Source organism: Fonticula alba (assembly GCF_000388065.1).
Source record: "Fonticula alba strain ATCC 38817 unplaced genomic scaffold supercont2.10, whole genome shotgun sequence".
In the NCBI taxonomy this organism is placed as follows: Eukaryota; order Rotosphaerida; family Fonticulaceae; genus Fonticula; species Fonticula alba.
Window position 1 is genome coordinate 313,251 of NW_009242980.1, and position 11,536 is coordinate 324,786.

The window sequence follows — 11,536 nt, forward strand, 5'->3', positions numbered from 1 at the left end:
CGGCGCCACCGGCCACCGGGGCCGCTGCCACTGCTGAGTCCGCTGGTGCTGCTGGCGCTGCTGGTCGTGGGCCAGGCCATCGCCATGGACCATGCCTTCCTCCACGCCGTTCCCGCCTTCGACCCGGTGCTGGACGGGTGGCTGGACTTCACCACCCCCCATGGGCAACCGTCGACGGCATACACCCGGCCAACACAAGACCTCATCCGCACCTTCAGGCAGGTCAATTCCCTGGGCCCGAGCATGGAACATCGCCAGGGGCCCTTCTTCTCCGGTGTCTCGACGGACCTGGTCCGCAAGAACCCCAGCTTCGACGGGGGGTTCAAGCTCCGCCCTCTCGATGTCCTGCGGCCGGATCCTCCCCTCCTCGAGCAGCCGCCCTTCCTGATGGATACCAATTCCAAAATGGGCTTCTTCACCGGGGAAGCAACCTTCTCCCTCCCCGGCGAGGGCGTCGCCATCGTGGCCGGCAGCTGCCTGTCCCTGGATGAGTGTGTCGTGTTCGGCCTCACGCATGTCGATCAACACTACAGCCCCTTCATGGCGCGCGTGGGGCAGCTCGCCTCCGAACCATTGGACACCCACGGATTGGGCTTGTCCGATCCGGTGCATGTCGTCGCCGGGCCCATGCAATCCTTCCACATCGCATCCCAAGGCATTGTCAGCCAGGTGGCGGCCCATTCGCCAGGCGAGTTGCTCGGCGTGCCGCAGAAGTACGGCGACGTCCGGGCGGTCCGGCTGTTGGCCACGCGCATGTACTCCCGCACCCGCGATTGCCCCTCTTCCTCGGACTTGGTGCTGCTGCTGGAGGACGGCCAAATCCTCGTCTGGCTGTGCGAGTGGTCCAGCGCCGGGGCCGAGCGGCCCCCGATGAAGGCCCCCCTGCCGGAGGGTGTGTCGGCCATCAGCGCCCGCCTGCTCAATCCCCCTGTCACGGCGTTCGCCCCGGATGACCAGCCCCTGCCCTATCTCCTGCTGTGGGACACCCTTTCGCGAGACTGGCGGAAGGCCCTCTGGCGGGGGGTCCCCTCCGAAAGCGATCCCATCGCCTGGACCCGGGTCATCCTGCCTGTCGCGGTGACATTCCCCCTGGACTTGCATCTGATTCGGCTCAGGGCCGCCGCCGCCACATCGCCGGACGGGCTGTGGGCCTTGACCGACGGCGCGGTGGCCCTCTTTCCATCGAAGGACTTCCTCTGCGGATTGGACCGCTCCATCCGCTGCGCCGAGCACCTCGACGATGCCGACTCGCTTGTGAACGGGTGGACATGCGCCCCGGGCCACACCGAGTCGCCCTTCATCGCCTCGGAGCACCTGTGTGCCGGCTGTTCCGACGGTTTCTACCTCGACCGCCAGCCTGGTACGTGCATTTGTGTAGGTTTTTTTTTTTCATTTTTTATTCCGGCTCCGGCTCCGGCTCCGGCTCCGGCTCCGGCTCCGCTTCTGTCCCCGAGACCACCCCCAGCCCCGAGACCACCCCCAGCCCCGAGGCCAATTCCGCAGGCCTTGTCACTCACCAAAAACGAACCTTTCCCCGGGTCCCCCCCCGTCCCTTCTTGGCCCCGCGCTCGCCTGCCGCCCTCTTTTACACAGACGAGCCGCCGATGTCTCAAGAATCGCACGTGTGCCGTGAGTGCCCCCAGAAAAACTGCCTGACATGCAACCCGGAGCACTGCCTCGTGTGTGACCGGGGCTTCGTCATGCAGTTCGGCCGCGAGGGCGAGGGAAACGCGTGCGTCGAAAAATGCCCCGACGGGTCGGGCCTCTACGGCGGAGCCTGCTACCCCTGGGGTACGCCGTTCCCGAAGCTGGAGGATTCCCCCCTGCGCGTGCTCCCCCGGGTTGACCAGCTGCCGTCGGAGCAGTTGACGGCCATCGTGCCCACGCGGCTGACCTTCGACCGGGACTCCGCCTCGCCGATCCTGTCGATGAGCCAGCCCGACCCCCCGCAGCATGTGCTCCTCTTCGACACCAAGCATGACACATACATCGTGCACCGGAGCGAGCTCGGGCTCGAGGACGCGCCGTCCCTGATGCTCGTGCATTTGTTGAGCAAGGACCTCCCGGGGCCGGTGGTTGCCTCGGCCGAGGTGGGCCCCTTCTTCCATGATGGGGAGCTGGTCATGGGGCTGGTGCTGCTCACGCAGCTGGGCGAGCCCGTCCAGGTGTGGCTGTCCTGTGTCCCCCACGCGGAGGGGCCCTGCATGGCGACCTTCTCGGAGGTGAGCAGCCTGGAGGGCGCCTTCCTGGAGGTCCAGCGCCTGGATGACCGTCGGATTTTCCTGACAGCCGCCCACGGCATGGCGGTCATCCTGGATGCCAGCCCGGCCGCGCGGCACTTCGGCCGGGTGCCCCTCCCGGCGCCGGCCTTCGGGGCGGTGGCCCTGCCCGGGCGCGAGGCCGGCCGGTCGTACCTGCCGGGCGACCTCGGGTCCTGGCTGGTGACCACGCGCCCGAATGCCCCGGCATCGGCCCAGCCCTGGGGGCTGGTGGCCAATCAGGACCCCCGGCTCGGGGCCCTGGAGGGGGCCTTCCTGGCCTCGGTGCCGGCCATGTCGGAGGCGCCCTTCCTGCCGGTGCTCCTGCCTCGCGGGCAGGGCGCCCCGCCGGAGCTGGTCTTCTGCCCGCTGGCGCACGGCACATGGGAGGTGTACCATGTGCCGGGGGACATGCTGCCGGCCGGCCGGTCGACCGGCCTGCCGGGGGCGTGGCAGCGCCTGGGCCGCCTGCCGCGCGACCTGCCGGCCCCCTCCCCGGCCATGACGCACGTCCGCTACCAGGCCATCCCCCTGGACACCGGGGACCCGATGTACCCGAGTGCCTTGGTGATCCTGTCGCGCACCTTCCTCGGGGTGTCCCTGCTCCGGTGCTCGGCGGCCAAGGAGCCCCATCACGCGGCCTGTCGGCTGACCGAGGCCACCTTCTTCAGCCTGGACCCGGTCGGCCTGGAGGAGAAGGCCCCCTTCTGGGGGTCGGTCGTGGCGCGCGAGCCGCCCGGCTCGTCGGCGTCCTCGGCCCCCGGCGGCCCTGTCCCCCGGTTGCCCGGGCTCCGGAGGGACTTGCTCTTTGTGTCGCCCGGCCGGGGCCTGGTCAGCGTGGACCTGGTGATCCGGTGCCCCGAGGGGACCTTCGGCCTGGACTGCCAGATGTGCCATCCCCTGTGCCGGGAGTGCTCCGGCCCGACGGCCGGCGACTGCCTGTCGTGCCGGGTCCACCTGCCGGCCGCGCCGAGCGTCTGCCTGGCCCAATGCCCCTGGGGCCTGGTCCTGGACCCGGCATCCGGCGCGTGCCGTTGCCACGGCAGCTGCCTGCGCTGCGACGAAAGCCCCCCCGGCAGCCAGACGTATGCCTGCTCCCAGTGCTCGAGCGCCTTTGCCCCCGACCCCCGGGGCGTGGACCCGAGCCGGTGCCTTGCGTGCGACCCCTCCTGCGCCGAGTGCGCGGTCCCCGCCGACCCGAGCGCCTGCACCCAGTGCCCCGGCACCGGGTGGCTGCTGGGCGGCGCGTGCGTGGCCGCCTGCCCGGTCGGCACCTGGGCCGATGACCTCACGCGCACGTGCCGCCCCTGCCCGGCCCGCTGCGAGGCGTGCTCCTCGGCCGGCGGCGCCTGCACGGCCTGCATCGCGCGGCATTATCTCGGCCAGGACGGCTTGTGCCGCGCGTGCGACAGCTCGTGCCATGTGTGTGCCGAGCGGCTGTCCTGCGAGGTGTGCCGGCCGGGGCTGGTGTTCCTGTCGGCCGAAAGCGCCACCCCCTCGCTGTGCGGCAGCACCTGCGCCCCGGGCGAGTATGTCGGGGCTGGCCGGTGCGCCGCGTGCGATGGGTCGTGTGAGCTGTGCGCCGGCGGGCCGGACCGGTGCCAGGTGTGTGCGGCGGGCTTCCGCTGGGGCGTGGTCCCGGGCCCCGGCGGCACTAGTACATGCGTCGCCTGTGAGCCTGGGTGCGCCTCTTGCACGAGCGCCGCCTGCCATGCCTGCCTGCCGGGCCTTGTCCTGGACTCGAGCAACGCGTGCGTGGCCGCCTGCCCGGCCGGGTCGTTCAGCAACGGCGAGTCGTGCCAGCCGTGCGACGTGTCTTGTGTCGCCTGCGCCGGTGGCATGGGCAACCAGTGCACGGGCTGTGCCGCCGGGCTGGAGCTTGTCGAAGTGACCCCCGGTATTGGCACCTGCGAGTCCGGCTGCCCGGAGGGCCAGTATCGTGCAGGTGTTGACTGCCTGCCCTGCGACGCGGCCTGCGCCACGTGCAACGGCCCCACGGACAAGGACTGCTGGCGGTGTGCCTCCGGCGTGCTGCAGGGGGGCGACTGCGTGCAGGACTGCGCGGCCAGGCATGTGGCCGTGGGCGACCGGTGCCTGCCGTGCCATGTCTCCTGCGCCGAGTGCGCCGGGGTCCGGTCGACCGAGTGCCTGCCGGCCTGCCCTGGGGGACTGCTGGCCCTGCCGGCCGGGCAGTCGCCCACGCGCTGCGTGCCGGCCTGCCCAGTGGGGTACCACACCTCAATGGGCGGCTGCCGCCAGTGCACGGAGCACTGCGCCAGCTGCCCGGAGTCGAACGACACGTGCGCCCTGTGCGACCGGGGCTGGCTGCTGGCCAGCCCGGACTGCCTGGCCGAGTGCCCGGCCGGGTCGGTAGCCCAGGGCGGGCTGTGCGCCACCTGCCACGCGTCCTGCGCCACATGCTACGGCCCTGACCCGGAAAACTGCTTGACGTGTGCCCCATCCAAGCCGTTGGGCATGGATGGCGCCTGCTTTGACGCCTGTCCGCCGGGGACCTTCCAGTCGGGCGAGGCGTGCATGGCCTGCAACCCGGCGTGCGCGGCCTGCTCCGGGCCGGCGGCCACCGAGTGCACCTCCTGCCCGGGCAGCCGGCCGCTGATGGACGGGGCCTGTCTCGCGGCGTGCCCCGGCGGGTGGTTTGCTGATGGCGGGGTGTGCGTCGAGTGCGACGCGGGCTGCCGCACGTGCGACGGCCCGGCCACATGCACCTCGTGCCCGGCCGGGCTGATGCTCCGGCCGGACGGCTCGTGCGGGACCGCCTGCCCGGCCGGCTGGGCCGGCTGCACCGGGGCCGGCCGGTGTGAGGCGTGTCCGGAACACTGCACCGCATGCGCGATCAGCGACGCGGACTGCGCGCCAGTGTGCACCGTCTGCACGGGCGGCCACTTCCTGTGGGACGGGGCCTGCCACCTTTCCTGCCCCGCCGGGCAGTTCGCCGACCCGGGGAGCGCCGCCTGCCGGGCCTGCGACAGCGACTGCCGGACATGCGCCGGGGCGGCGGATCGGTGCACGAGCTGCACCACCGGGGTGCTGCTGGTGTCGGAGGGGGCGTGCGTGTCCTCGTGCCCGGGCCCCTCGGCGCCGGCCCAGGGCATCTGCCTGGACTGTCCGGTGGGGTGCCTGCGGTGCGACGCGGGCGACGCGCCGGCCGAGTGCGAGGTCCAGCCCGGGGGGGCGTTGTCCTGCTCGGAGCTGCGCACCTGCGCCGAGTGTGCCGGCGGGCTGCTGCTGCTGGACGGGGCCTCGTGCGTGTCGGAGTGCCCGGCAGGGACCTTCGCCGACCATGAAGCCGCGCCGGCGTCGTGCGTCCCCTGTCACCCGAAGTGCAAGGTCTGCAGCGGCCCCGGTGCCGAGGACTGCGTGCGGTCGCCCAAGTCGGCATCCTCGCGCATCGGCCTCGCGGTCGGGCTGGGGGTCGGGCTGCTGGTGCTGCTGGTGCTGCTGATCCTGCTGGTGCTGTTCTGCGTCCGCCGGCGCGCCAAGGCCGGGCCCGGCGCCCCGAAGGAGCTGGACGCCGAGGACGCCACCATGCTGAACACCATCGTGGAGCTGGCCCTGCCCGGGGCCATCCTGGTCGGTGTCGACACGGACTTCCGGCCGCTGGACGAGCAGCTGGGCGCCGGCACGCAGGCGTCGGTGTATGCGGCGCAGGCGGTCGGGGCCGGGATCGGGGCCCGGCTGGGCTGCCCGGACGTGGTGGCCGTGAAGAAGATGCGGACCGAGGCCATGGCCCCGGTGCACCACGCCTTGTTCCAGAACGAGGTGGCCCTGATGTGGCTGCTCCGGGAACACGGCAACATCGTCCGGCTGTACGGGTACAGCGAGCAGCCGCCGGCCATCGTCATGGAGCGCTACCAGACGGACCTGGCCACGCTGCTGCACTCGGAGGTCCCGCTGTCAGAGCTGCAGCTGGCGGACATCGGCCAGCAGTGGGCCACCGGGCTGGAGGCCATGCACGCGCACGGCATCGCCCACTGCGACCTGAAGCCGGGCAATGTGTTTGCCAGCCAACGGCCGGATGGCTCCTGGCGCGCGGCCCTCGGCGACCTGGGCACCTCGCGCAATCTGAGCGCCGACCGGTCGTCGGTCCTCGTCAACACCATGCCCGAGCTGAATGCCATGACCGTGCGGTACGCCGCGCCGGAGGTGATCGCCGCCTTCCAGCGCGGGACTCCGCTGGACGCGGGACACTTCTTCCCGGCGGACATGTACGCCGCGGGCATCATGCTGCTGGAGTGCCTCACCCGGTCGACCCCCTGGCCCGGGATGGACCTGTCGGCCATCGTGGCCGCCGTGCAGGCCGGCCAGCGCCCTGACACCAGCACCTTCCCCGGCACCGGGCCCTTTGCCAATGCCGGGGACCTGGTCGCGGCGACCTGGCAGGCGGACCCGGCCCGGCGGCCCGACGCCGCGGTCCTGCGCCAGCGGTGCGCCACCTTCTTCATTGCCGCCGGCGGCCTCGGCCGGTCGTAGGGGGCCGCCGGGCGCGGCCGCGGGGCGACCCTCCGGCCGGCCTCGCCCCCGCGCCCAATAGATTGTTTCTTGTCAAGCCCCCTCCCGGTGACCTCCTCCCCTTGCACGCTGCCGCCAGCACCGCTGGCCCCCTTCCGGCTGGCTTCCCTCCGCGCTGGGACTGGCGCGCCCCATCAGATGGGGCGGAACCTGTTGTGAGGCACGGCGGGCCCGTCGCCGAGGCCTGCCCGGGCAATCGTCCTGTGTGCGTGTGTGTGCTTGGGGGGTGCGGATGCATGCGTGCCCGCGGCCACATCTACGAAGGTGAGCGGGCGAGGCTTGGCGGCGGGGCGTCGAGGCACGCGCACACACACACACACACACACACACACACACGTACGAGCGCGCGCGCCACGGCCGCCCGCGATTCCCCGGCGCGAGGGCAATCCTGAACGTTGGCACAAGGCGGCCCCCTGATAGTCACGGCAGGGCGCCGCGGGTCGATACGAGGGGCCGGCCCGGCGCATGACCCGGTCACATGAGCGGGTGCGCGCTCGGGGCACCACGGCCCCCCCCCCGCCGGCCTGCGCGCTGCTTTGTTGGGAATAATGCCTGACAAATTACATACGGGCTCAAACACCGAAGCCCAGGGGTGCCAATGGACGCCTGCCGCATCCATGTCGCGGGGCAGTGTGCGCCCGCGCGCGCGCGCGCGCACCCAGGCAGGGGGCCCACAAAGAGCGACCCCCAAGCGGCACCTCGGGCCCCGGGCAGCACAGGCAGCCAGATCCCCGAGCGGCGGCGTCCCCCACCCCCCACCCCTCCGCCGCACACACACGCACACACGCACACACGCACACACACACACACACGCACATACACCTCCCCCCGCGTCCCCGCCCCTCGCTCCGGACAGCCAGCATGGCCATGCGCGCGACGAGGCCCGGGCCGCCAGCTCGCCGGCGCTGGCCCGGTCCCGCCCACGCGTCCCCCGTGCCCTCGGCCCCCCCGGCGCCGCGGACACCGCTCGCCCCCGCTCTTGCCCTGCTGTCGCTGCTGTCGCTGCTGTCGCTGCTGCTGCTGCTGCTGCTGCTGCTGCTGCTGCTGCTCCCCGGATCGGTCTCCTCCTCCCTGCTCGAGGAGCAGCTCTACAAGCCTCTGCACCAGATGACCTTCCCCGGCGCCCCGGGGCACCGGTACACACCGGCCGGCCGGCGGACCATGGCCCTGCGCTGGTCCCAGACCAACACACTTGAGGTCTTCCGGCAGGAGATCTTCCCGAGCACCATGCCGGAGTTCCGGTGGGGCCCCTTCCTGGAGGTGACGCCCAGCGCGTGGGTCCCGTCGGTGCGTGGCAAGACCGGCCTCGGCCCGCTGAGCAGGCTGCTGGTGTTCCCGGTCCCCGACACCGACATGCCCGTGGTCGTGGAGTACGACACCATCGACATGGCCCTCCTCCAATCGGCCCACATCCACACCCTGCCCTGGACCGGGCACCAGATGGAGCTTCTCGCCGGCCGCGGGGTCGACCTCGACACCGTCCTCTTCCTGGTGTCCCAGAGGCTGGGCGACAACACACGCGAGGTCAGCCTCATGGTCCTGGCCGCCTCGGAGACCAGCCTGCCCCTGGAGCTGCTCCTCAAGGTGCCGGCCAATGATCCCGCGGGGTTGCACGCCGCTCCCGGCCCGGGAACATCGCTGCTCCTGCTCGCCGGGGATATCCTGTACCAGGTGTCCCTCACTGCCTCTTGGGATGTGGAGTACATGATGGCTCCCCTGGGCATTGCCAACATCCTCGGCATGCATGTCTCGCGGCTGCTGCCGAGTGAGGGTGCTGCGTGTGCCTCCGGCGACCTGGTCCTCCTGCTGGCCGACCGCACCATCCGGGTGTTTCCCTGCTTCGCGGTGGACTCGCCGCTGCCGGGCTCCGTGGATGGGGCCCTGCCGCCGGGGGCCCTGACCCCCGGGCGCTTCCTCAATCCCACGCTGGACTCCATCACCCAGCCGGTCCCCTTCCTGTACTACTTGGACTCCGGCACCCCGCAGTCCGGGGGCCTGGTCCTGTGGCGCGCGCACATCACGCCATCTGCCTCGCAGAAGTTCACCTGGTCTCGCCTACAGACCCTCCACTCGCCCTTCGACCCGCAGGTGGACCTTGTGCGCATGCGGCTTGCCGCCTCCGGCGGCGGCGGCGGCGGCGCCGCCGACGACGACGCCCATGACCGCTGGCTTCCGCTGGTCGAAGATTTTGTCCTCTTCGACTCGGAGCAATTTGGCTGCGGCACCGACGACAGCATTATTTGCTCCGGCCCCGGCCTCGACCTGGGCCCGAATGTGCAAAGCGAATGTGCCCCGTCCCGGTCGATCAGCATGCTGGTCCCATCCGAGCGCCTATGCGCCGGCTGCGCTCCTGGCTACTCGATGAGCTGGTCGGATCGTGCGTCTTCCGATGGCCCCCTGGCCTGTGGTGTCCTTCACCTGTGTCTTTCTCTCTTGTCCCCTCTCTGCTTCGTCCTCGTCCCCTCGTGTCTCTCTCTCTCTCTCTCCCTTATCCTCTCCCTTATCCCCTCTCGGCCCCTCGCCCCCCCCCTCCCCCGCATCTTCTGCGCTGCATTCGCTGACCCATTCCGCTCTCTGTCCCCGTCGGCACACCCCCCCCCCCCTGCGTATGGGCTTGTGCGGCTGCCGGCATGCCGGTCCTGTGGCTGGCGCGGCGTAGCCACCTTGCCCTGTCGACTCTGCCCTGGCCACTGCGGCGCTTGCGACGAGTCGGGCTGCCTCATCTGCCTCGCAAATTGGATGCTGGAGCCGAGCGGCCCGGCCGGGCAGGCCGTCTGCGTGTCCAGCTGCTCGGCCGGCTTCGAGGCCGTGGCCAACACCTGCCAGCCGATCAGCCACCCGGGGCCGGATGTGTCGCTGGCCTTCGACCGGCCGGTGGTGTCGTCGCCCGGCATCAACGCCGGGACATTCGTCCTGGACACGCATCTGGCCCTGGGCCCGATGGGCGAGCTGACCATCCCGGCCGCGGCCCTGGCCAACCCGGCCGGGCCCCGGGCTGGGAGTCTCTTTTTCATGGACAACGGCCATGTGTGGCTGGCGCCCAGCCGGGGCATCAGCTCCTCCGGCTTGCCGGGGCTGCTGCTGGAGCTGGTGCCCCCCCTGTCGGGCTTCGCCACGGGCCCGGTCCATGGCGCGGTGGAGCTGGGGCCCTATCTCGAGGATGGCCGGGCCGTCACGATGCTCGTCCTTTGCCATGGCGCCGGGCAGGGGATCTTCCTGTCGGTCTCCTGCCCGACCACCATCCTCGGGCCCGGGTGCTCGGTCGGGCTCCCGACGGCCATCCAGTCCGGGGGGGCCGCCTGCCAGGGCGTCCGGCGCCTTGACCCTGGCCATGCGATTCTCTCGCTCGATGCGTCGCACTCGGCGCTCCTCACCTGGCGCCACGCCCGGTGGCTGGATAGTCGCCTGGTGGCCGGCAGCCGCTTTGCCCTGCTGCCGGGCTGGCCGTCGGCCGGCGCCCAGCCCCCCGACCCGTGGCTCATGTACATCGACCAGGCGAACAGGCTCACGGTCCTGCCGCTGGCCCTGCCGGAATCGGACCCCCGCATTCACATGCTGACCGGGGTGGCCCTGCCGACGGGTCTCCCCTCGCCGGCCGAGCTGCTTGCCCTGCCGGCCGGCGCCGGCCGGCTGGAGCCGGTGCTTTCCCTCCTCCATGAGGGCCTCTGGGTGGTGCACCTGCTGACCAAGGGCCTGGCGGGGGCCGGCCGTAATGTCGGCATGCTGACCACCAAGCAAACCCTCGGGGCCCTGCCCTCGCCACCGGACATGGGCTTCTCCTCGGTGACCTTCCAGGCCATCGACCTTTCCCCCGGGAGTGGCGAGCACCCGAGCGCCCTGGTGCTGCTGAGCGAGAAGTATGTGGGGCTGGCGGTGCTCCGGTGCCCCGGGTCCGGGCCCGGGCCGTGTGTCTTCCTGCCGGGCCGCTTTTACCAGCAGTCCCGGGCGCTGCCGCTGCTCGGCCGCCGGGGCGTCATCGCCCGGCCGGGGGGGCCGCTCGTCACCGATGCGCCCGGGCACCTGGCCACCCTGCTGGCCCTGGCCACCGGCTCGGACCCGGGCCTGGTGCTCACCTTCACGGCCGACTGCCCGAGCGGCACCTTCGGCCCCGAGTGCACCGCCTGCCATCCCACCTGCCAGCGCTGCGGCGGCCCGGGGCCCGACCACTGCCTGGACTGCGAGTTCTGGCTGCCCGGGGCGCCGGGCACATGTCTGCCCGACTGCCCGGGCGGCGTCCCGCCCGGGCCCAGCGGCCAGTGCCCCTGCCCGGAGCACTGCACCACATGCGATGTCCAGTCGCCGGCTCCCCAGTGCTTGGCCTGTGCCCGGGGCTTTGCGCTGGACCCTGCCGGCGTGAGCCCGGGCCGGTGCGTCGCCTGCCACGCCAGCTGCGCCGAGTGCGCGCTCCCCGGCGACTCGGACGCCTGCACCAGCTGCCCGCCCGAGGCCGAGTGGCTCCTGGACGGGACGTGCGTGGCCGCCTGCCCGGCTGGCACCTGGCCCGATGCCCCCACGCGCGCGTGTCATCACTGCCCGGCCAGCTGCGCCACCTGCCAGTCGGCGAGTGCGTGCGCCACCTGCCCCGGCCAGCACTACCTCGGCCCGGACAGCCTGTGCCACGCGTGCAGCGGGTCGTGTGCCGCGTGCGACGGCAAGGCCTCCTGCGGGGCGTGCAAGCCCGGCCTGGTGTTCCTGTCGGCCGATCCGCAGCAGGCGTCCCTCTGCGGCAGCACCTGCGCCCCGGGCGA

At 71.9% G+C, this 11,536-nt stretch overlaps 2 protein-coding genes across 2 annotated transcripts; both read left to right on the forward strand.

Annotated features, from left to right (window-relative positions):
* Positions 1 to 84: 84 nt before the first annotated feature.
* H696_05382 (TKL protein kinase) lies at positions 85 to 6,749 on the forward strand (the record flags this gene model as incomplete). The annotated part of the gene is made up of 2 exons (XM_009499223.1): positions 85 to 1,360; positions 1,594 to 6,749. 2 exons carry the CDS (start codon positions 85 to 87, stop codon positions 6,747 to 6,749), a joined length of 6,432 nt encoding a protein of 2,143 aa, XP_009497498.1.
* A 900-nt stretch (positions 6,750 to 7,649) lies between these two features.
* Positions 7,650 to 11,145, forward strand: H696_05383 (hypothetical protein; the record flags this gene model as incomplete). The annotated part of the gene is made up of 3 exons (XM_009499224.1): positions 7,650 to 9,165; positions 9,448 to 11,044; positions 11,100 to 11,145. 3 exons carry the CDS (start codon positions 7,650 to 7,652, stop codon positions 11,143 to 11,145), a joined length of 3,159 nt encoding a protein of 1,052 aa, XP_009497499.1.
* Positions 11,146 to 11,536: the final 391 nt, after the last annotated feature.